Consider the following 22247-nt stretch of genomic DNA (forward strand, 5'->3'; position numbering starts at 1 on the left):
CTACCTTTTTTCTCCTCAAATCACCTTTGTGTTTCCTCCCTTCGTCTTCCTACCCTGGCGATTTTATCCTGTCCTCCAATCCAGACCCCCTTATGGTGCGACGAGCCAATCTTTTAAGTGTAAACACCTCAGTTTTTGCGTGTGTGTGTCTATAACATAGGTTCTCAAACCTTTTTTTGTGGCAAGGACCCCAAAATGAATATGTATTTGGACCCGCGGACCCCCCTATCTGAAAAGGTTTTGTGCCAGGGACCCCCAGAAGAGAAGATTTGTGTTCGAAATTATTCAAAGTGTCCCAAATATCTTCCAAAAATAGCAGATGTACAAGTTCGCAGCGCGGCACAAAGTGACGCGCTGTGAGCTTGTAGATCTGCCATTTTTGAATAGCCAACGTATATAAATGGATGAGGTGGTTAAAATGATTGTGATGCTGTTAACAACTTTTAGCTGGGGACCCCCTGGAACCTCCTCAAGGACCCCTGGGGGGTGGGGGTTGTTCCCCGGACCCCACTCTTTGAGAACCATTGGTCTATAATACTTGGTTCATGTGTGGCCTTATGTAACCGGCAGTTGGTTCGGACTCTGTCAGTGACAGCGTACGTGTCCTGTGTGACATGTGTCCTGTGTGAGTGACACTGAGACTATGTATAGTATGTGCGTGTGATTGACTGACAGTGAAGCTCCAGTGTGTCTGAGAGACATGGACAGTTTCGTCTTGCAGTGTTGTTCTTCACACGGCAATGCTGACAGCGTTTACTTTGGACTGAAGGGAAGAGAGGGTGGGCAGCTGAGCCGGGTGGGCAAAAACGTGGCAAAAGGCAATCAGGCCTTTGCCACCGGGGCATCCTTGGACTATGGAATGACCTGCCTGAGTAGATCAGGCTAGCAATATCAGTGTTCTCTTTTAAATCACTTCTGAAAACACACGTTTATAGACTTGCTTTTACTAACCCATTTACACCTGAGGCTGCTTTTAAACGGCTTCTAAAAAAAGAAAAAGGTTTCTGAAAAGCTTTTTTTTCTCCTATCGATTAGTCACCCCATCGGACCGGAAGGCAGTGGTTCCGGTAGGAGACGGAACCACTGCCGGTCATCAAATTATTGGCTCAGGAATGAGACAAAAACTAAAAAATATCTATGAATTCAAGGCTTCATGGGGTGACTAATCAATAGGAAAAAAAGTCATTTTGGTGGTGAACTATCCCTTTAAATGACACGGATGCTTTCCCGGTTTTAAAGGTATAACAATGTTTAGGCTTTCCAGGTCTTAATGAGCTAACAGACTACAGTCTGTTTTGTATCTTTCTTGCACACTTTTTTGGTCCCTTTTTATGCTCTTTTGTTGTTTGTCACACAGTTTTTCCTTTTTCTCTCTCTTTGAAGCTGTGCAAACGCTTTGTAACTCTGTTTTAACAACTTAATCACCTATTTTATACTTAGCCGTACTGCAGTCTTTAGCAAACATAGGCCGATCTACAAGCTCACAATGTGTCGCAAACCCCGTTGTGAGCTTAGTAGACTGAGTAGGCTTTCACTATCATTCAAAATGTCTCAAGTAAGTTGAAATATATATATATTTTTTAAGTTTTAATAATGACCTGCCCAAAATACAGAAACCAGGTTGAAAGTGCTTATAGAGTCCTATACAAATAAAGGATTTTATTATATATCGTCTGTCGGGTGGAAAGCTCACGTCCCAAACTGTGACTTTTCAGGATTCAAATTCAAAAACAGCAAAAGTAGCAGATCTACAAGCGCTTCGAGCACGTGGATCTGCTACTTTTGACGCTTTTGTGTGACGCTGTAGTATGATCAAGTAGGGCGTTCATTTACGAGAAAAAAAACTAAATATGAAGTTAAAACGTTCAAATATGGTGATATGAGGTTTCTGCCCGACAAAGACTATATAATATAATATAATAAACAACTCGTCTCTCTCCACTGGGAAGAATAAACGGATGGTTGTGTTCTTCATGTCACTTGGCTGTTGTGGTCATCAAATCCCTCATCAATCTCTCTGTCTCTCCTTCTCTCCCAGGTGAGAGTGCGATGCTGAGGAGAGGTTCCAGAGAGTGAGGCCATGGGCTGTACCTCAGCCAAGCAGGTGTCTGCCGTGCCCAACGATGAAGAGGGACGCGGTAAGGCCTACAGCAACGGGGACCTCTTCACCGGTCAGTTTAGCATCCGTGCACATAACCCACTGTAACCCACACACACACACACAGCTCAACTGCTCTGTGTGGAGTCCCGATGGTCCATCTCTCTATCTATCCATCGTCTCAGTATGTTTTTTTTATTGCAGGACCATAACCCTTTGGCAGAGCGTTAAGTTCTCCATTTCAGGTGTTTATTATCAATACCGCGTTTTTTATAGCGGCCATCAACGCTGACCCTGGGTCTTCCCCGGGACAACGGTCGTACCCGGCCCTGCAGTGTGTGGTGCCGCGTGTCCTTTAGTGTCCCTGGTTATCACCGCCTCAGTGCATGGAAGTGGAGAGAGTGTTGTAACGAGGGAAAGGGAATACGAGGACAAGTGGGATGTGCACAGTAAAATCCTCAGGGTTCACTTAACTCCGAAGGCCCTGACACACTGGAGAAAAAAAAGTGCCACAGTAGCGCTCGCACGTCAAGTTAGGTCACTTCATCACATTGAGGGTGGGAGGATTTCTTCTCTTTCAAAAATAGCAGATGTACAAGCTCGCAGCGTGGCACAAAGTGACGCGCTGTGAGCTTGTATATCTGCTATTTTTTAATATTTGGCTGCTCCACAATTATCAAATAATTTGAATCCATACCGCACTGACCCAAATGAAATGAGTATTATACAAAAAAACACGCTGGGACCGGGACTTGTCATTCCATTCACTCTTCTCTTTCTCTCTCTGTTCTGCATCCACTCCGACAAGCAAAGCGCTCTTGAACTGGAACCACCCCTGTTATTTTGCAGAGAATTTAGAACGGTCAAACTTTTACACGCCGCAATACAAGTTTGAGTTTGTCGATGCCTTGCAGTATTACACCTCGTGTTGTGTCCGCGTGTCGACGCTCCAAAATAGAACCGTGCTCTGAAAGATAGACGTGTCAACAGGCACCCACTTGATACCTCCAGTGTGGCTACAGCCATTTGTAAACAATAGGTGCTGTTTGATGATGATGATGCAAGTGGTCTGACGCTTTCAGTGTTTCAGTGCCTTGAGATTTGTACAAATGTAACCAAATTGACCCGTAATGGATCATTTGTACACCCTCTGTTACAAATGGATACATTTATCACTGAGGATTTTACTGTGTAGAGCGAGAGAGAGAGAGAGAGAGAGGGAATATGTGAGTCGTAGTGACAGAGGTGAAAAGAGGCAGAGCATAATGTTGAGAATGTGGATCTAGTTAGCGGCATCAATTATAGCTGTCCGGGTAGCTTTGATGTGCTGTCTCTGAGTGGAACTAAATAACCCTTTAAGGCCTGCGGTTCAAATTCTACAAAATGTCTTCTAAATCCCAACAATTTTTGGAAAAAACCTATGTTGCTGTATCAGTGGTTCTCCAATCTGGGAACCCATCGCCAAATGAAAAGGAAAAACAGCGCCCTCTGCTGTTTTTACTGTCTCAGTTGGCTCTGGGAGGAAGTCGACGTAGCACACGTGCGCAAGGAAACCGGGGTTTTGGTCTGCCTTCAGCCTTTCACTTCCGGTGGTGCGACTATGTTTTCATTCCCACTAACAATATTTCTACACGGCACACTAACACCACTTCTCCCAGAGAACATGGATTGTTTTGGTTATAAGCCCACTTGTTTCTATGATGAAAGAGCAAGTTAAAATGTGAATATCTTTCCGTGGTTTTGTCTGCTCCGAGGACGCTATTGTTAAATGAGTTTCGGTTTGTTTCGAGTGGGGAAGGATCGGCGGACAGGTAAATCCCGCCCACTACATTTGATTGGGTAAAGCGCGGCCTGCTTCCTGATCTGAAGGCACGCCCACTTGTAGGCCAGTGCGTACGCGATATGACGAACCCCCCCGACAGATTCAAACGCAGAGCAGAATCTGTTCTTGAGAGATTAGTGGTACTCAAACTTTTTCATGTCAAGGAACCCCAAAATGTATATGTATGTGGCCACGGACCCCGATCTCAAATATATTTTGTTCCAGGGAACCCCCCAGAAGCAAAGATTTGAGTTAAAAATGTTCGCTTGAAAATGAGCTTGTATATCTGCTAATTTTTAATAGCCCAAAGTGTAAAATAATGCTTTTTGGCTAACATCTACATGTGACACAGATGCGTTCCAGGTCTTAATGGGATAACAGAGAGAGAGAGAAAGAGAGGGAGAGAGCGAGATGATGATGATGATGATGATGATGATGGGTGGATGAGGGATTAACAGAGATTAAGAATTAGGAGCAACACTCTGGTACAGGCACATACGGAGGGATGAACTGGAGGTGCCTGTCAATCTGTCATGTTTGTCTTATATCAGTCCTCTCTCCCTCCCTCCGACTTTTCCTGCCTTTTTTTTCTGACTCGTGCCCTCTCTCGTGTAAAAGCCTGACTTTCCTTCCCTCCCTCTTTTTAATATGTTCCCGTGTTGGTGTTCCCTTTTTCCCTCTGTCCATACATCCATCCATACCCTCCCTCCATCCCTCCCTCTCTTCTCACTACTTTTCTTGCTTCTCTCCTTTTTTTTCACTTACTTAAACCCTATATACTTAGTCCCCTGGGGTCCCCCAGGGGTCTGTCCTTTGCCCCCCTAATTATCTCCCTCTACACAAAATATTCTTTTACTGTCAACAGACGAGCTCACGAGGCCTCGGCGTGGTGAGCTCGTAGATTTGCTATCTGCGCCGAACGTTTGCCTAAGTTTGACATGATGCCCAGAAAAGGGATGCCATAGGGTTCAAGTGTTATTAAGGAACAACTGAATGAGGCAATAGATGGGAGAGAGAATGGTAGGAGTAGGAGGAGGAGAGGAATGTGTTCCTTGAGAGAGGAAAAGAAATGAGGATGATGTGTACTGAGGCCGCTCTCTCTCTCTCTCTCTCTCTCTCTCTCTCTCTCTCTCTCTCTCTCTCTGCCTCTCTCTCTTTATTTCTCTCTCTTTAAATGTACATGTCCTCTTCCTGTTCCCTGCTCAAGGCTGTGCATCCCCCTCTTGTTGTGTATCTCCCCTCTCCTCTCCCCCTCCTCCCTTCCCTTCCGGCCTCTCTCTCTCTAACTCCCAGTGTTCCCTCTCTCCACTCACTCGCTCTCTTCCTCTTGTCTCTGGGCACAACATTAGGTCATGGCCTTGTGTCCTTCCTGCCCCCCCCCCCCCCCCCCTCTCTCTCTCATTCCGTCTCTCGTTCTCTCTCTGTGTCCATGTTTAGGCCTATCCGTTATTATATAAATAATAATAATAATAATAATGATAAACTTTATTTGTTTAGCACCTTTCATGACATCAATGCAGCCCAAAAAGAGTTCAGCAAAAGAAAAAGAACACTATATTAAACAAGATTAAAAACAATAAGATCGTAAACATGATAAAGAACACATTAAAAGGAGGCAAGATAAAAGAAATAGCAAGAACAAAACATCACTACATCACTTTAGAAGGGTTATAGACTCTAGACCAGTGGTTTTTGACCTTTTTCGTGTCAAGGACCCCCAAATTGACACATATTAGCCCAAGGACCCCCATTTGAAAAGATATGCCTGGGAATCAGCCATTTTTATTTCTTGGGGGTCCCAATCTACACTGTAATCATCATCATTAGTGTTCATTTAACTCTGAGAGTGTACAAATGGAACCAAATGGACCCTAACGGGTCCATTTGGTTCCATTTGTACACTCTCAGAGTTACAGACACATAAGGGTCGATTTTGCTCCTAACTATTAATTAGGCTGTGGACCCCCTGGAACCCCCTCAAGGACCACTGGTGGTCCCCGGACCACTGGTTGAGAACCACTGCTCTAGACCTATTCAAAAATGTATTAGGCCCATCTACATTTACAGGGAACCACACAGACTACCTGTCACCTATATAGGTACACACACACACTACAATAAGGAACCACTTTCACTCAGTATGTGTGTGCATGCGTGGTTGTTACTGTGTGTGTCTGTTGTGCAGTATGTGTGTGTATAGGTTTTGCCTGCAGTGTGTTTTATGTATTTGTTCTGTTCACCTGCCTATACAGATGGAAATGAGCCAGTAGATGGATACATCTGGTACAAAGCATCCTTTCTCTTTGCTCGAGATGAATGTATTTCGTACATTTGGTCCCTGGACCCTGATACAAAGACATGAAACGAGAAGTGTGCACGGGGCTTGGGAAGTATCTATATATACCTTCCTAACCACAACAAAATAACCAAAAGGGGGGGGGGGGCCTAGCGGTCCAGCATACCACATATAGGCTCTAATGTAGCCTGACGGCGTGTCTATCTCAACTATGTACCATCAATAAAGGCAGAAAAGACCCAAAAATGTCTTAAAAATAAATAAATAAGTAACCAAAACGTAAAAGCTGAGCTGCTAGACGTTAATTACAGCATGTAATAAGCCTATAATGCTGTTAACCTACTTCTTACCTACAACCTACAAGTCTTGCTGCTTTTTAAATACACTTATGTATCGTCTCTGTCTCCGTCTAGGTCCAAAACTGTTACTTTTCAGGATTCAAATGCAAAAATAGCAGATCCACAAGCGCCGCGTTTTGAGCTTGTGGATCTGCTATTTTTGACGCTGTAGTTAGTATGATCAATTAGGGCAATAATTTACAGAAGATAGATAGGAAATAAGTATCCTCCGAGTAGGGATGGGTATTGGCAAGAATCTCACGATACGATACGTATCACGATACTTGGGTCACGATACGATTATATCGCGAAATGGATAATATTGCCCATCCCTACCTCCGAGTCCTACCATAGATTCAGAGGACACTTGTTGCTGTGGTGGATGAACAGAGATGATGTGCTGTTGACCCATTCAATCCGGGACGAATATTGCTATATCAGTGGTGCTCAAACTTTTTCTTGTCAAGGACCCCCAAAATGATATGTATTTGTCCGTGGACCCCCATCTCAAAATATTAGTTCCAGGGACCCCCAGAAGCAAAGATTTGATTTACAAATGTTAGCTTTAAAAGATATGTATTCAAAGATTTTCAAAGATTTTCAAAGATTTTCAAAGATTTTCACGATTTTTCTCAAAAAATAGCATGAGCTTTTATATCTGCTATTTTTTAATAGTCAAAGTGTACAATAATGGTTATAGTTAAACTCTAAAATGACACAGATGCGTTCCTGGATTGAATGGGTTAATGGTGGCAGACTGGCAGTTGGATAAAATCGTGTTAATAATAAACTGCTTTTGTAGTCGTCAAAACTTTCACGATGCTATATGCACTACAATAAATTAATGGTTGATGAATTGAATACATAGGACCATGATGGAAACAAGTCCCCAGGACTTTTTTGTGATTTCCGTCTTAGTGTTTTACTTTGTACTTTGTACTTTGTTACTTTGAGTTGTAACTCTGTACTTCCACATTTTTGACTAATTAAAGTATTGAATAAATTGATCAATGACCTCCATGCAGCATCTTCATATCAGTTTAATAGAAATGGGAGCGTCTGTGTTTTGATGGTGTTGAAAAGCATAACCTTTTTCTAAATACCCTGGTGTACTGCAATACCTTGACTCATGGTTTGATAGGTTTCAGTGGGCCTTAATTAACCTTAAGCTTGTTCTGAACTCTAAAAAAAACAAAATGTATGGTATTTACTAGGTCTCCAAACATAAATCCCTCATCGGGTGTTTACACTCTTAAAGGTGAACACATTGAGCTGGTCTCCTCTTATAAATACCCGGGCATTTGGCTAGATTCTAAGCTCTCATTTAAGATTCATGTGGAGAACCTTATCAAAAAACTAACTAGGACTGTTGGCCTAGTCTTGCCTAGCCAGATGATCTGAGCTCTCCGCCTACTGATAGACCCGGTGACATCTACATTCAATGAATGTGCGTGTGTGTGTGTGCGTGCGTGCGTGTGTGTAAATGTCATGGACAGTGAGGGCCTATCATGGCCAGAGCAGCGTGCAGGGATGTCAGAGAGAGTGATGGACAACAGGAAGGACAGACAGCCTAGCTCGAACCGTGAGAGAGGATTTGTGTTATCCTTTTTAGCATTACAGTTGAACCGTACCTCTGTACTTTTTGCAAACTGTTAATAAGGTATTCAATGAATCAATCAATGGGCTAAAACTGGGTGGCGAAAAAACAATCAGAAAGCTTCACAGAACCAATGCAAAGACGGGGGGTGGTCCTTCATATTTGGACGGTATCAGGATTGGGTTTCAAAGCAGTGTGTGTAGGTTTGTTACCAGTGTTTTCCCTCTGCTGTCCTCCTAGCCCATTCAATGAATTTAGATTTCCCAAGACGTATCAGTGTTGATTAGAGCTCGTTCAGTCTTCAACCCCCCCTCCCAAAAAAACGGTCTGTCTGTCCTCCCCCTGTACTCGCCTCGTCATCCTCCCTACAACTCCCCTCCTCTCTCTCTCTCTCTCTGTGTAGCTTTCTAACACTGTGCGTACGGCCGTGTACACGGGAGCACTGGTTTTGGTTTAAGTGATGACCTATTCCATCCACCCCGGTTTCCCAACTTGGACGCTGCCTGCTCTGGTCGGTGCGCTGTCTGTCGACGCGCCTGCTTTATTAAATGATCTCTAAAGCACCGAGTGCCGCGCTACGAGCTTGTAGATCTGCTATTTTTGAAAAATCGTGAAAATGTGTGCAAATCTTTGAATATATATATTTCTAAAGCAAACATTTTTAACTCAAATCTTTGCTTCTGGGGGTCCCTGGAACAACATATTTTGATGGGGGTCTGCTGCCAAATACATATAATTTTGAGGGTCCTTGACATGACAAAGATTGAGCACCACTGATATAGAAACAAACGTTTTTCAGAAAACTGTTGAGATTTAGGAGACATGTAGAATCGGCTTCAGGTCTCAATGGGTTAAGTGATGACCTATTCCATCCACCCCGGTTTCCCAACTTGGACGCTGCCTGCTCTGGTCGGTGCGCTGTCTGTCGACGCGCCTGCTTTATTAAATGATCTCTAAACTCAGACATTTCTTGTAAAAGCACATACTCAGGACACAGAGGGAACCAAAACAAGCGTTCCTCCCAAGCTCAACTGTGGTGGAAATTGCTTTTCTCAGTTTTCTGCTGTTCATGTATTCAGTCCACACACACACACACACACACACACACACACACACACACACACACACACACACACTTTAGCTGGCTCAGTTGTACCTGTGTATTTCTTCTGAAAGAGCGGTGGAAAGGCTCAGTGTGTTCTCTGCCCCTCCCACACACACATCTGACCCCTGACACCTTGTATATCAGACAATCAGACTGCGTGTGTGTGTGTGTGTGTGTATAGACACGTGTGTGTGTGTGTGTGTGTGTGTGTGTGTGTTTGCCTACGTGTTGTGTTTGCGCGTTGTATTGTGTGAGTCACTGTATGTGCTTACAGAGCTGGAGGTCTGTTCCCATACACTAGTAGACTGCCTGTGTGTGTGTGTGTGTGTGTGTGTCCAAATCTGTATGCTTGAGCCTGTGTCCCAGTTGTTGTAGCTGCCTGCTATGTCTCAGACTCAGTTTACTAAAAACCTCCCCACCTCTACCCTTCCCCACACACACACACACACACACACGCCCCCCCCCCCCCCCCCTTTAGTCGCTCTCGCACAATGGCCGGAAAGGCCGATCTCCCTTTCAAAAACACTGGAGTCCGTAAAGAGAAAATAGCAACACTTCCACAACAGCATGTTTTTGATGTCTACGGTAATCAACACGCGAGTGAAAGGGTGGAAACTGTGTGTGTGTGTGTGTGTTGTGTCTAATAAGCACGCAGGGGGCACATGTTATACACACACACCGTTTGTGTGTCAGTTTCACTGTTTATCTTTAGCCAACCCCAGTTATGTCGGTTTCACGGTTTATCTTTAGCCAATCCCAGGTTTTCCTGATGTGACGTTTATGCGTGTGCACATAACGGTGTCATGTAATCCATAAGTCCCATGTGACCCCGGGGTCGCTGTTTATTTCCCAACACTCCAGTGTGACGTAAGCAAAGGGGAAGACGGTCCTGCCATGTGAATATTATGGTCTATGGAGATGTTAACACTGTGTTTATAGGTCATGTGCGGGTTAGGTTGTTGGCCTTCATGTTTGAGTGTTTTGTGTACAAGCATACGTTCTGCACAAACGTTTGATTTGCGCTGTTGTGACGTAGCTGGTGATTTCAGTGTGTTATCCCCTCAGTGACAGATGTCACCGTGTGCGTGTGTGTGTGTGTGTGTGTGTGTGTGTGTGTGTGTGTGATCAAGTAGGGCGTTGAGTATGGAGATGAGAGGTTTCTACCCGACTGTATGTGTGTGTTTGTGTGTGTGTAAATGTCATGGACAGTGAGGGCTTATGGTCAGAGCAGCCTGCAGGGATGTCAGAGAGAGTGATGGCGAACAGGAAGAACAGACAGACAGACAGGCAGGCTAGATCTGTGAGAGAGGAATCATACCGAGTGTAAAGACTCTGACACACTGAAGACGCCATTGACACGCACATCACTGAGACGTGTGAAGTTGGCCAATTGTTCACTTTGGCTGGGAGAATTATAAGCGTCAAATCTCTATAAACTCTGCTCCACCACAATTATGAATTTATGAATCATCGCAACGACCCACATGAAGCGATGGATGTACCAAAAAACACACACACGCTCGCACTGTTGTATGTTGCGTACATCCGTCATTCCATTCACTCTCTTCTCTTCCATTCACTTAATTCGCTCTCTTCTCTTTCTATCTCCGATCGGCAAGGAAGCTCTTGAACTTGAAGCTTTTGTGCTGCCGTCACTAGCTAAATACAGGGCAAAAGAAGACGGATCTACTGTGGTTTCACAGACAAACGTCCATTAGTATCTGTGCAGGTCTTCATCTATTTAATTAAAAACAGACTTGTATTTCTCAAGAGAGAATTTAGAATGGTCAAATTTTACACGCTGCAATACACGTTCTTCGTTTTATATACGTGACGTTTTAACTCGTCAATAAATGTATGCAATATTATACATACATGTGTTTTGGTGGACTGTGCCGCACGTCCAATCTCCAAAATAGAACCGTGTTCTGAAAAACGCATCAACAGGTTTCGATGCCATGTTATTGTAGGGGTGGCAGGACTTGTTTGGAGGCAATGTATCCATTGTAGTGTCGTGCAGAATAATGCCAGTCATGTAGGATTGCCATTGACCATTGCCATATGAATAGTGTGACTAAGCCAGTTTTTCACTTTCCCCAAATTTAAGTTGTTTATTCGTGTTTTGTTGTGAACTCTGACATACTTGTTTACAGCAGAGTTTCTGCATGCAGCGCGTGGCCCCGGGCTATGGGCTCTGTTGTCACGGTTACTGTCTCCGCAGGCTATAGGAACTGTAGCCGGTGGGTGGACCTTGGGGCTATACAGTATATCGTTGCTGTGGGGTAGAAACCTCTTATCTCCATATACCAACCTTTTTTTGTAAATTGACACCCTACTTGATCATAATACAGCGTCATACAAGTATCAAAAGTAGCAGGTAGCTATTTTAGCTATTTTTGAATTTGAGTCCTGAAAAGTAAGAGTTTTGGGACATATGAGGTCTCCACCCGACAGAGACGATATCATGGCCCCATATAGCGCTCCTCGCACACAGCGTTTATTGACACGCGCAACGGCGTGTTATTAGCACAAATAGTTTAGCTCAAACAGCGTAAACATGGACTTCTCATGGCTGTGGAAACGATTCAATGTAAGGGTCATAAAATGACCGGGTTGTGTCAGACATAGCCAGCAGGATCAAATGACCAGTGCTCTTCTCCAGATTCAAAGATTCAAATTCAAAAACGGCAAAAGTAGCAGATCTACAAGCCCAAAACGTGGCGCGAAGCGACGCGTTTTGAGCTTGTAGATCTGCAACTTTTGCTGTTTTTGATATGAGGTTTGATATGAGGTTTCCAACCCGATAGAGCGATATAGAGCGCACAACCCAAAGCCCTGCACATAGTTTGGGGTTTTGCGCACATCCCACGGGTGAGGACTAGTATGAAGATGAGGTTGGAAAAGGGTGAAGTGGTCCTTTAATAAAAAGATGACTCCCACACACAAAGACATTTAAAGTAGGTATACAAACACAGAAAATGAGCTGAAATAGGAGGAGACACACACACCCACAACACACACACACCCACACACACACACACACACACACACACACACACACACACACACACACACACACACACACACACACACACACACCCACAACACACACACACACCCACACACGCACACACACGCATACACACACACACACACACACACACACACACACACACACACACACACACACACACACACACACACTGACACACACGCGCACACACACAGTAACTGTCAGCACCTAAAGGTCGCACAGTGCTCTAGTCTCTAATCAGAGATGTGAAAGATGTCCACATCACAAAATCACTGCTTCTCAAAATAGAACTCCCCTTTCATCTGTCTTTCTGTCTCTCTGACTGTCTCTCTCTCTCTCTCTCTCTCTCTCTCTGTCTGTTTGTCTCTCGCTCACTCTCCCCCTCCCTTTGTCTCCTGTAGAACTAGCCGAGCGGTGGTGATGAAATTGCCACTGTCATTTCACAGATGACTGTCTCTCTGACACACACACGCACGCACGTGCGCGCGCGCGAGCACAGATAATGTAAACACTCAAAGAAGCATGACCATATTGGACAAGACTGTGATCTGATGTGTCGTGCTGATTTGTATAAGCAGTGAAGCTTTGATGTGTGTCTCTTATGTGAGCTTTGATCTACTATATATATATATATTGTGTGTGTGTGTGCGTGCGTGCGTGCATGTGCATTATGTATATACGGTATAAAGACACGGTGGCTTTCTTATTTCTGCGATCTGCAAAACGGGAACAGAGATGTTAGAATCATAAATCAGCCGTTCAGGGCTTTAGCTCGCTCAAATTACAAACATGAGAGAGAGAGGCTACACTCGGCAAACTGTGGCTTTGGATTTATTTACGTGGCCGGCAACGGTAGCTAAATTTACCCATCGCTGCTCTTTGAACGTCCTCAGTCGTCATACTGAATACATAGGTTTACATTTGTGTGGATTTGCCTAACTTAATATCGTCTCAGTCAGGTGGAAACCTCATGTGTCCCAAAACTTTCAAATTCAAAAATAGCAAAAGCATCAAAAGTTAGAATCTGGAGATAAGAGGTTTCTCCGCGACAGCGACGCTAATGCTGGAGAGGGAAGGAAATGGCTCTTAATTCTGTTTCCTGCTGGAGGACCATCTGCCCTTCATGTTTACAGTGCAGGGCTTAGTTTCATGTGTCTGTGCAGTGTTATGAAGTTGTGTGTGTGTGCGTGTGTGTGTGTGTGTGTGTGTGTGTGTGTGTGTGTGTGTGCGCGTGCGTGTGCTCACTGTTAGTACAGCTTCTTTCACTTGTCTTCTACATGTATCTGTGGCTACACCGGCACCACAATGGGTGTGTGTGTGTGTGTGTGTGTGTGTGTGTGCGTGCGTGTGTGAGTCTGCATGTTCAGACAGGAGCCACTTTGCACTGGCTTGTTTACATTCCCTATTAAAGCAGCCGAAAAAATGTCTCTCTTTCTCTCTCTGTCTCTCTCTCTCTCTCTCTCTCCCTCTCTCTCTCTCTCTCCTAGCCAACCCAGTTAAAAAATGACCCAATTAATGAGGCTGGAATACCAATGCTGATTGAATGGGGTCTGGGCTGGTGACAATGGTTCCGTGCTTTGCTTCTTTACAATGACGCACTTTATACTGTAGACATGGAGACACATTCCTCCCAGATAAAGAATCACACTCACACACATATATACGCATACAGTCAGTCTGTGAGTCAATCAGCATGGTCGATTAGTCAAGTCACTCCGTCATCACTCTCTCTCTCCCACTCACTCAATTCACACACAGACACAGCAGTATCAGGGATGATGCAGATATCATGCTGGCATTTTGAGCCACAGAGGAGAGGAATGACCTATAAAGAGAAAGGTGGAGAGTGACGACTGAAGCCTGATTTATACTTGGTTGCGTGCTGCTGGCGTCGTGCTCAGTAAATAGAAGATCATCATCTACAGCAGTGGTTTTCAACCTTTTTCATGCCAAGGACCCCTAAATTGATATACATTTGGCCGCGGACCCCCATCTGAAAACGTTTGGTGCCAGGACCCCCAGAAGAGAAGATTTGAGCACAAATGTTAACTTTAGAAACGTATATATTCAAAGACATGCGCACGTTTTCAAGATTTTTCCAAAAATAGCAGATCTACAAGCTCGTAGCGCGGCACTCGGTGCCGCGCTATGAGCTTGTAGATCTGCTATTTTTTAATAGCCAAAGTTAAGTGGTTAAAAATGGATTGTGACGCTATGTTAACACATTTTGCTGGGGACCCCCTGGTACCCCCTAAAGGACCACTGGTGGTCCCCTGACCACTGGTTGAAAACCACTGATCTACAGGCCTGGACGGCTGGCTTATGGCGGTCCGGGGCACCTAGGCCTGCTAATGCCTGACAGCGTGTCTCGGGTTCGAATCCCGAACCCGACGACCTTTGCTCCATTTCTCTCTCCTCACTTCCTGTCAGACTACTGTATACTATCTAATAAAGGCAGAAAAAGACAACAAAAAATATATATAAGTAAATAGAAGATCTACAAGCTCTACAACGCGTCACGAATGTGATGCGTTGTAGAGCTTGTATATCTGCTATTTACGGCAGGCAATACCAGTGTGCAACTTAAGTATAAATCAGGCTTTTAAGCCCCCCCTGCAGGGTAGAAGGTGAGACATACAGCATGGGGGCAAGTGCCCCCCTCCCCTCTCTCTCTCCCTCCCTTGATAAGAGCGAGGGCAAAATACACAGCACCGAAACCGATAAGGCAGAGCTGGGTGTTTGTCCGTGTGTTTCTCCACGTTTGTGTTACATGTGTGTGTTTTATATATCAGCGTCTCCACTGTGTTTTATCAGTGAAACGTTTTAACAGATCAGCCTAGTCAGCAGAAAATAGCCGGTCACCTGCAGTGTACTACTAGTGTTGCAAGTTTTTTGGGTGGGGTGCACGTTTGCTCAAAGCTAGTGTTTGGCTAGTACAGCGTTGGCTCTGATACTGTGTGTGTGTGTGTGTGTGTGTGTGTGTGTGTGTGTGTGTGTGTGTGTGTGTGTGTGTGTGTGTGTGTGTGTGTGTGTGTGTGTGTGTGTGTGTGTGTGTGTGTGTGTGTGTGTGTGTGTGTGTGTGTGTGTGTGTGTGTGTGTGTTGTGCAGCGCTGGGTGGGGTGATCATGCAGGCTTGTGGTGTCGCTGGTGCAACTTTCATTGCTGCCACAGAAGCTTGTTTTAACTGCCTGAGCTGTCTTGTGCAGCCCAGAAGCTGCTCTGCTTGATGTTTAACCCATTCAAACCTGGGAACGCATCTACTACTAAATGTCTTCTAAATCCTAACTGGTTTCTGAAAAAAGCGTGTGATGCTATATCAGTGGTGCTCAAACGTTTTCAGGTCGAGGACCGCCAAAATTACATGTATTTGGCCGCCGACCCCCATCTGAAAATATGTTGTTCCAGGGACCCCCCAGAAGCAAAGATTTGAGTTACAAATGTTCCCTTTAAGTATATATATATTCAAAGATTTGTACAAATGTTCATGATTTTTCAAAAATAGCAGATCTACAAGCTTGTACATCTGCTATTTTTGAATAGCCAAAGTATAAAATAATGGCTATAGGTAAAATCTAAACTGACACGGATGTGTTCCCGGATTGAATGGGTTAAGCTCCTACAACTTTCTCTCCTCTCCTATCATCTCACACACTGAATTCACACCAGCAGCCGTAGTGATTTCCCTCTCAGTGTTCTGCCACTAAATGGGAGTGCATCATGAAGACACAGTGGCTTTCTCTCTGCGATCTGCAAAACGGGAACAGAGATGTTAGAATCATAAATCAGCCATTCAGGGCTTTAGCTCGCTCAAATTACAAACATGAGAGAGAGAGGCTACATTCGGCAAACTGTGGCTTTGGATTTATTTACGTGGCCAGCAACGGTAGCTAAATTTACCCATCGCTGCTCTTTGAACGTCCTGTTGTAGTCATACTGAATACATAGGCAAATCCACATAAATGTAAACCTAACTTAATATCGTCTCTGTCGCGTGGAAACCTCGTATGTCCAAAACTGTTACATTTAAGGATTCAAATTCAAAAGTATGGTTGAGTGCTGCTTTGTCTCACCGCAGAGCAGCGAATAGAAAGATTTGAGAATTTCGCAGGACTTGCTCCTCCTCGCCATAGACAATGCATGATGGAACCTCGCCACTTTCCCCGAACGTGCAAGTTGAATACTGCTGCCGCCGGTCTGAACTCTGCATTATGCTCTGCCCTCTTATGCCTGATTTATATGCGCGCCGGTGTCGTGCTCAGTAAATGGCAGATCTACAAACTCACAACGTGCTACATTTGTGATGAGTTGTGAGCTTGTATATCTGCTTTATGCTCTCCTCTCCTTCTCTCTTATCCCATTCAATCCGGGAACGCATCTGTGTTATTTTAGATTTTAGCGATAACCATTATTTTATACTTTGGCTATTCAAAAATAGCAGATATACAAGCAGATCTACAAGCTCTATGAGCTTGTAGATCATTCCCCCGGATTGATTGGGTTATTCACTCGTCTCCTCTCTTATTCTGATGGGAAAGCATTTACTCTCTTATTCTCTCCTCTCTTATGTTCTCCTCTCATTTGACATCTTTTCTCACATTTCATGTGCACAGGGTACCCATGATGCATTGCATTCTCTTTCTGTCTCCAGTTCAGATCCTGTCACTGCACTCCATTCTTGAAAGGAATGGAGCTCTATGTTTTACTTTTATTACCCGTGTGCCTTAGTTGCCATCTGCCCAAATTCAATATCACAGTTAGGGCTGAATGGAATAATCAAATAATTGATCAATTGTAGTATTTAATTGATTAACGTATCAATGGAAAATGTGTCAAATAAAACCATTTGTAATCGAATAATGCTTATTGATATATTATGTAAAAAATGTGAATGCTTGTCTATTTATTATTATTATTATGAAAGTTATATTTTTTAACTGCTGGATAAACAATAATTTCCAACATGTTTGGGTTCAGATAACTGGTGATAAACATGCACCCAGTTATCTAATTCCACACTATCATTTTATGGGCTAAATGACAGATTATATCGACTCATCACACAACAAGTCATCGGTTGAACTTTGTCCGACTGGATCAGTTTGATATCGTTGCTGTCGGATGGAAACCTCGTATGTCCAAAAACAGTCACTTTACAGCAGATCTACAAGCTCAAGTTTCTAGCCTGTGGATCTGCTTCTTTTGGTGCCTTTGCGTGACGCTGTAGTACGATCAAATAGGGCGTTCGTGTACGAAAAAACACAAAAAGGTTAGGATATCGAGATAGGAGGTTTATGCCCGACAGCAACGATCTGTAATAACGGTACAGCAGAGCTGATACAACATGGATAGAACAGTTCGCTCTGTCACATATCAGCCATGATAAACGCTAAGGCCAAGGTTTATTACCTCCTTGTCTGACAGCCTCTCCTTTAACCCATTGATACCTGGAACGCATCTGTGTCACTTTAGATGTCTTTGGCTATTCAAAAATAGCAGATCTACAAGCTCATAGCGCGGCACCGAGTGCCGCGCTATGAGCTTGTAAATCTGCTATTTTTGAAAAATCTTGAAATCATTTTTTTTTTTAGATTTTTTTACAAAAACTGTTAGGATTTAGATTTTTTTAAAGAATCGCTTCAGGTCTTAAAGGGTTAATCAAGCCTTCTCTCTGTCCAACCCCCTCCCCCCCACAGATGAGTACAAGATGAAGGGAGTGGAGGAGGTGAAGTACATGAGAGGAGAGGAGGACCGGGTGAACGCACGCAACCAGGAGAACCTGGTGAGAACATGTCTCTCGCACACACACACACACACACACACACACACACACACACACACACACACACACACACACACACACACAGCCGCTGACAGTCTGTCACCAACACACAAACACATTCCTCTTGCTGACAGTTCATCAGCTCTAACAAACAGACCAATGTTTGTTTTAAATACATGTGTCCACACACTATCCTCCACCCACCCGTCTGTGTATGCAACTCACACACACACACACACACACACACACACACACACACACACACACACACACACACACACACACACACACACACACACACAGGTTTCTCACCAGCAAGGTGGAGACGGCATGTTGGCTCTTCTCTTGTTTAACCCTCTCCGCTCCCCCACATTAACATAACATGCTGATAGATAGATAGATAGACCCTTACTTAACCCCATGGGAAACCGCATGCATCGTAGCAGCACCACAATAAGCATGGAACACAGGATAGATACAGCTAAGCGTAGAGAGATATTATAACTAAGATTAAAACTAGGAATGCAAAATGTAAGATACAACAAAAAGTATACTTTTAAGTCTGACATAGCCACCTGCACTTACACATAATGTACAAGCTGTTAATACATATCGATATAGGCATCAGTATAATGAGGATCCTGGAACTCATTTTAACCCATTAAGACCTGAAGCCGATTCTACAAGTGTCTTCTAAATCCCAACAGTTTTCTGAAAAACGTATGTTTCTATTTTAGTGGTTCTGAAACGTTTTCATGTCAAGGACCCCAAGAATGATATGTATTTGGCCACCGACCCCCGTCTCTAAATATTTTGTTCCAGGGGCCCCCATAAGCAAAGATTTGAGTTAAAAATGTTCGCTTAAAAGAATATAAAAATATTAATGTGCACTCATTTTCTCGATTTTTCAAAAATAGCAGATCTACAAGCTCGTAGCGCTATGAGCTTGTATATCTGCTATTTTTGAATAGCCAAAGTGTAAAATAATGCTTTTTAGCTCAAATCAAGAAGTGACACAGATGCATTCCAGGTCTTAATGGGTTTATACATATCAATATAGGCATAAGTATAATGCGTAATGACTTGCAAAGCTAGCGGCGTAAACGAACAGAATTTAATTTATCTTCAGAACAATATCCCTAAAGTCCTTAACACTTGGGGTCCCTATTTTGGGCATGCCATTATTTTAGGCAAGAGAAAATGAAATGAAAATAAAATTCAGAAGATTTCCACAGTATAGCATAATCTACAAGATGACGGTGCGAGCTTGTGGATTGGTTAGTTATGAACGTTTTGTCCAGCCCCTCCTGGCCTCCCAGACCAACCCAGCCAACTGGCCCTGGACCCTGGCCAGTACAGGCCAGGCTTTCCCTTAACCCTTCAAGCAGACTCTCAGTGCCACAGAAGCAATAAGAGCTACCTCTCTAAGAACAGTGGTTCCCACGCCTTTTTAGCTCGAGACACAAAAGACCACGTCGATGTCCTCCCGGGGACCCAAACTAGTGATAATAGCCGATGCGTTGTGAGCTTGCAGATGAGCTATTTTCACTACTTCTTAAACTTATTTATTTCCCTCATATTCATTGAGTCAACCCATTAAGACCTGGAACGCATCTGTGTCACTTAGGATTTCTCGGGCTTTTCAAAAATAGCAGATATACAAGCTCATAGCGCGGCACCGAGTGCCGCGCTATGAGCTTGTAGATCTGCTATTTTTTTGAAAAATCGTGAAAAAATAAATGTTGGGATTTAGAAAACATTTTTAGAATCGGCTTCAGGTCTTAATGGGTTAAACATTTTTTTTTAAACAGGATTTGTTTCAAAAAGGTTTGAGTTTTTAACTTCTGATTTTTTTTTGTGGGGGGGGATTATTTAAAACATCTTTTTAAATAATAATAATTAAAAACAAAATGTAGAAAACAAAACAATTAAGGGGCATTTACTCGCGACGCATAAAAAAATGCTCCGTGACCCGCACTGTTTGGGAAACGGTGCTCTAGAATCGCCAGTTCTGAAAATGTTTTTTTTCTAACCCAGAGAGCACAGGCCAGCTGAGAGACCACAGCCAGTAGCCGTGGTTAGAGCAGCCTTTGCACCTCACCACTTGTCATTATCGTAGGTGTTTCCCTGCCTTTGCAGGCAGGAATTTGCTGATTCTACACGAGACAACCGAAAGGGAGTGATGCTGGGCTGATAGTAGGTTGCAAAAGGTGGTGCAGTTTTGCAGCGTTTTCGGGTCAGTTTACAGACCAAAATTAGTATCAGAGTCACGGGGCATTCGGGAAGCACGGAAAACCTGGACTGGAGTTTCACCGTGGTGAAAGTTGTTTAGTGTGTATGTGTGTCTGTACCAGAGCCATTCCATATAAGGCTTTCTATAGTGCCAGAGAGGTTAAGACTTATAGGACTTTAGCTGTCAGTGGGGGGACATTTTGCTGATATGGGCTGTTTGCTTTTTAGCTGCTCTGTCATTTGGTAATGACAGCTAATGACGCGTGTGTGTGTGTGTGTGTGTGTGTGTGTGTGTGTGTGTGTGTGTGTGTGTGTGTGTGTGTGTGTGTGTGTGTGTGTGTGTGTGTGTGTGTGTGTGTGTGTGTGTGTGTGTGTGTGTGTGTGTGTGTGTGTGTGTGTGTGTGTGTGTGTGTGTGTGTGTCTCTCTCTGTGTGTGTGTGTAGGAGAAAAGCGGTGTTCAGTACAGGGGTAAACAGCACAAAGAGGTCTCTGGAGCCAACGTCAACAACAAGACTAAGTAAGTTGGCATCAACAAGCACATGTACAATACATGCATGTGTTGTTATGTACTGTATGATATGTTCACATTATGCTATATGAAATCCATTAGCTTCTTCAACCCATCAGACTTCACACGGGCCCTGACATTTGCAGAATCATGACACATATTTTGAAATGTCAAATGATGAAATGTATTTTGAATTGATTGTGTGCGTGTGTGTGCGTGCGTGCGTGCGTGTGTGTGTGTGTGTGTGCGTGCGTGCGTGCGTGTACTTGTATTACTATACTTGTGAGGACCAAGTGTCCCTGCAAGTACTGTATAGTAGAATTTGAGAAATAGACATTGAAGACAGTTTTCCTGGTTCTCTCAAGATATTGAAGTTGGGGTTAAGGTTAGGATTAGACATTTAAAGATTAGGTTCAGGGGTTAGGGTCAGAGTTATGCCTGACTTATACTTAGTTGCAGGTCGGTGTCACGCGCCGTAAATAGCAGATCTACAAGCTCATGCTGATCTACAAGCTCATGTAAAGCTTTTAGATCGGCTATTTTTGGCTTTCTGCTTAGGGTTCAAAGTGCCCCCAAATTTCGGCAAAAATGTAATTTATTCAATCGCTGTCGGATAATCTTTGTGTCCTCACAAGTATAGTAATAGAAACGTGTGTGTGTGTGTGTGTGTGTGTGTGTGTGTGTGTGTGTGCATGTTTAGCACAGGGAGGAGGTAGTTTGGTTCAGAAACAGCAGCTAAGTTTATCCGCTGCAGCTTCAGTTTATCTGTTTGCAGAGTGATAAAAACCCAGGAATGAAGTGAAACGCTGCAATAAAACACACAATGTTGTAATAGCGCCTCCTCCTCCTCGTTGTTGTAGGTGTGTTTATATATGCGTGGGGCCATTTTGTACACTCTCAGAGTTAAACTAGTGAACACAGAAGGATTTTATTGTGATAGATTTAGGTCAGAGTACCATGTTAATGCTCTCTAAATGATTACTTAACCACATGAACCCTAGCATCCGTATTGTCATTGTGTGTGTGTGTGTGTGTGTGTGTGTGTGTGTGTGTGTGTGTTTGTGTGGGGGGGCGGGGGGGGGGGGGGGGTAAACTCTAAAATGACACAGACGCATTCCCCGTTTTAATTGGTTAAATGTGTATTTATTTCCTTATGCATTCCCGGTTTTAATGGGTTAAATATGTATTTCCTTAAGCATTCAAATGCATATGGTCAAATGTGTATTTCCTTTTGGGAAATGTAGACTGTCATAATGTTTTATGTTTGATAATATCACAATGTCATTCATTCAGAAATAGCAGATCTACAAGTTTAGTGTAGAGGGGAATCTCGACTGAGTATATCGTCTCTGATGGGGGAAACCTCATTATGTCCAAAGCTGTGACTTTTCCGGTTTCAAATTCTAAAATGGCAAAAGTAGCAGATCGTAAGGCTTTG

At 43.6% G+C, this 22247-nt stretch overlaps 1 protein-coding gene across 4 annotated transcripts in view; it reads left to right on the forward strand.

Moving 5' to 3' along the window:
• LOC311052507 (uncharacterized protein C1orf21 homolog) overlaps positions 1-22247 on the forward strand; it is a 47754-nt gene that overhangs the window by 18447 nt on the left and 7060 nt on the right. For 2 of the 4 annotated variants that reach the window (XM_084067475.1, XM_084067474.1), the window contains 3 exons: positions 2039-2171; positions 17984-18069; positions 20745-20818. In XM_084067475.1, the coding sequence (XP_083923601.1) occupies positions 2081-2171; positions 17984-18069; positions 20745-20818 (251 nt within the window). In that variant the 5' untranslated portion in view covers positions 2039-2080. The remainder of the gene's footprint in view (positions 1-2038; positions 2172-17983; positions 18070-20744; positions 20819-22247) is intronic. The other 2 variants (XM_084067477.1, XM_084067476.1) reach the window with 1 other exon arrangement.

The sequence above is a fragment of the Gymnoscopelus microlampas genome, assembly GCF_963454915.1.
Source record: "Gymnoscopelus microlampas genome assembly, chromosome: 9".
Classification (NCBI taxonomy): domain Eukaryota; kingdom Metazoa; phylum Chordata; class Actinopteri; order Myctophiformes; family Myctophidae; genus Gymnoscopelus; species Gymnoscopelus microlampas.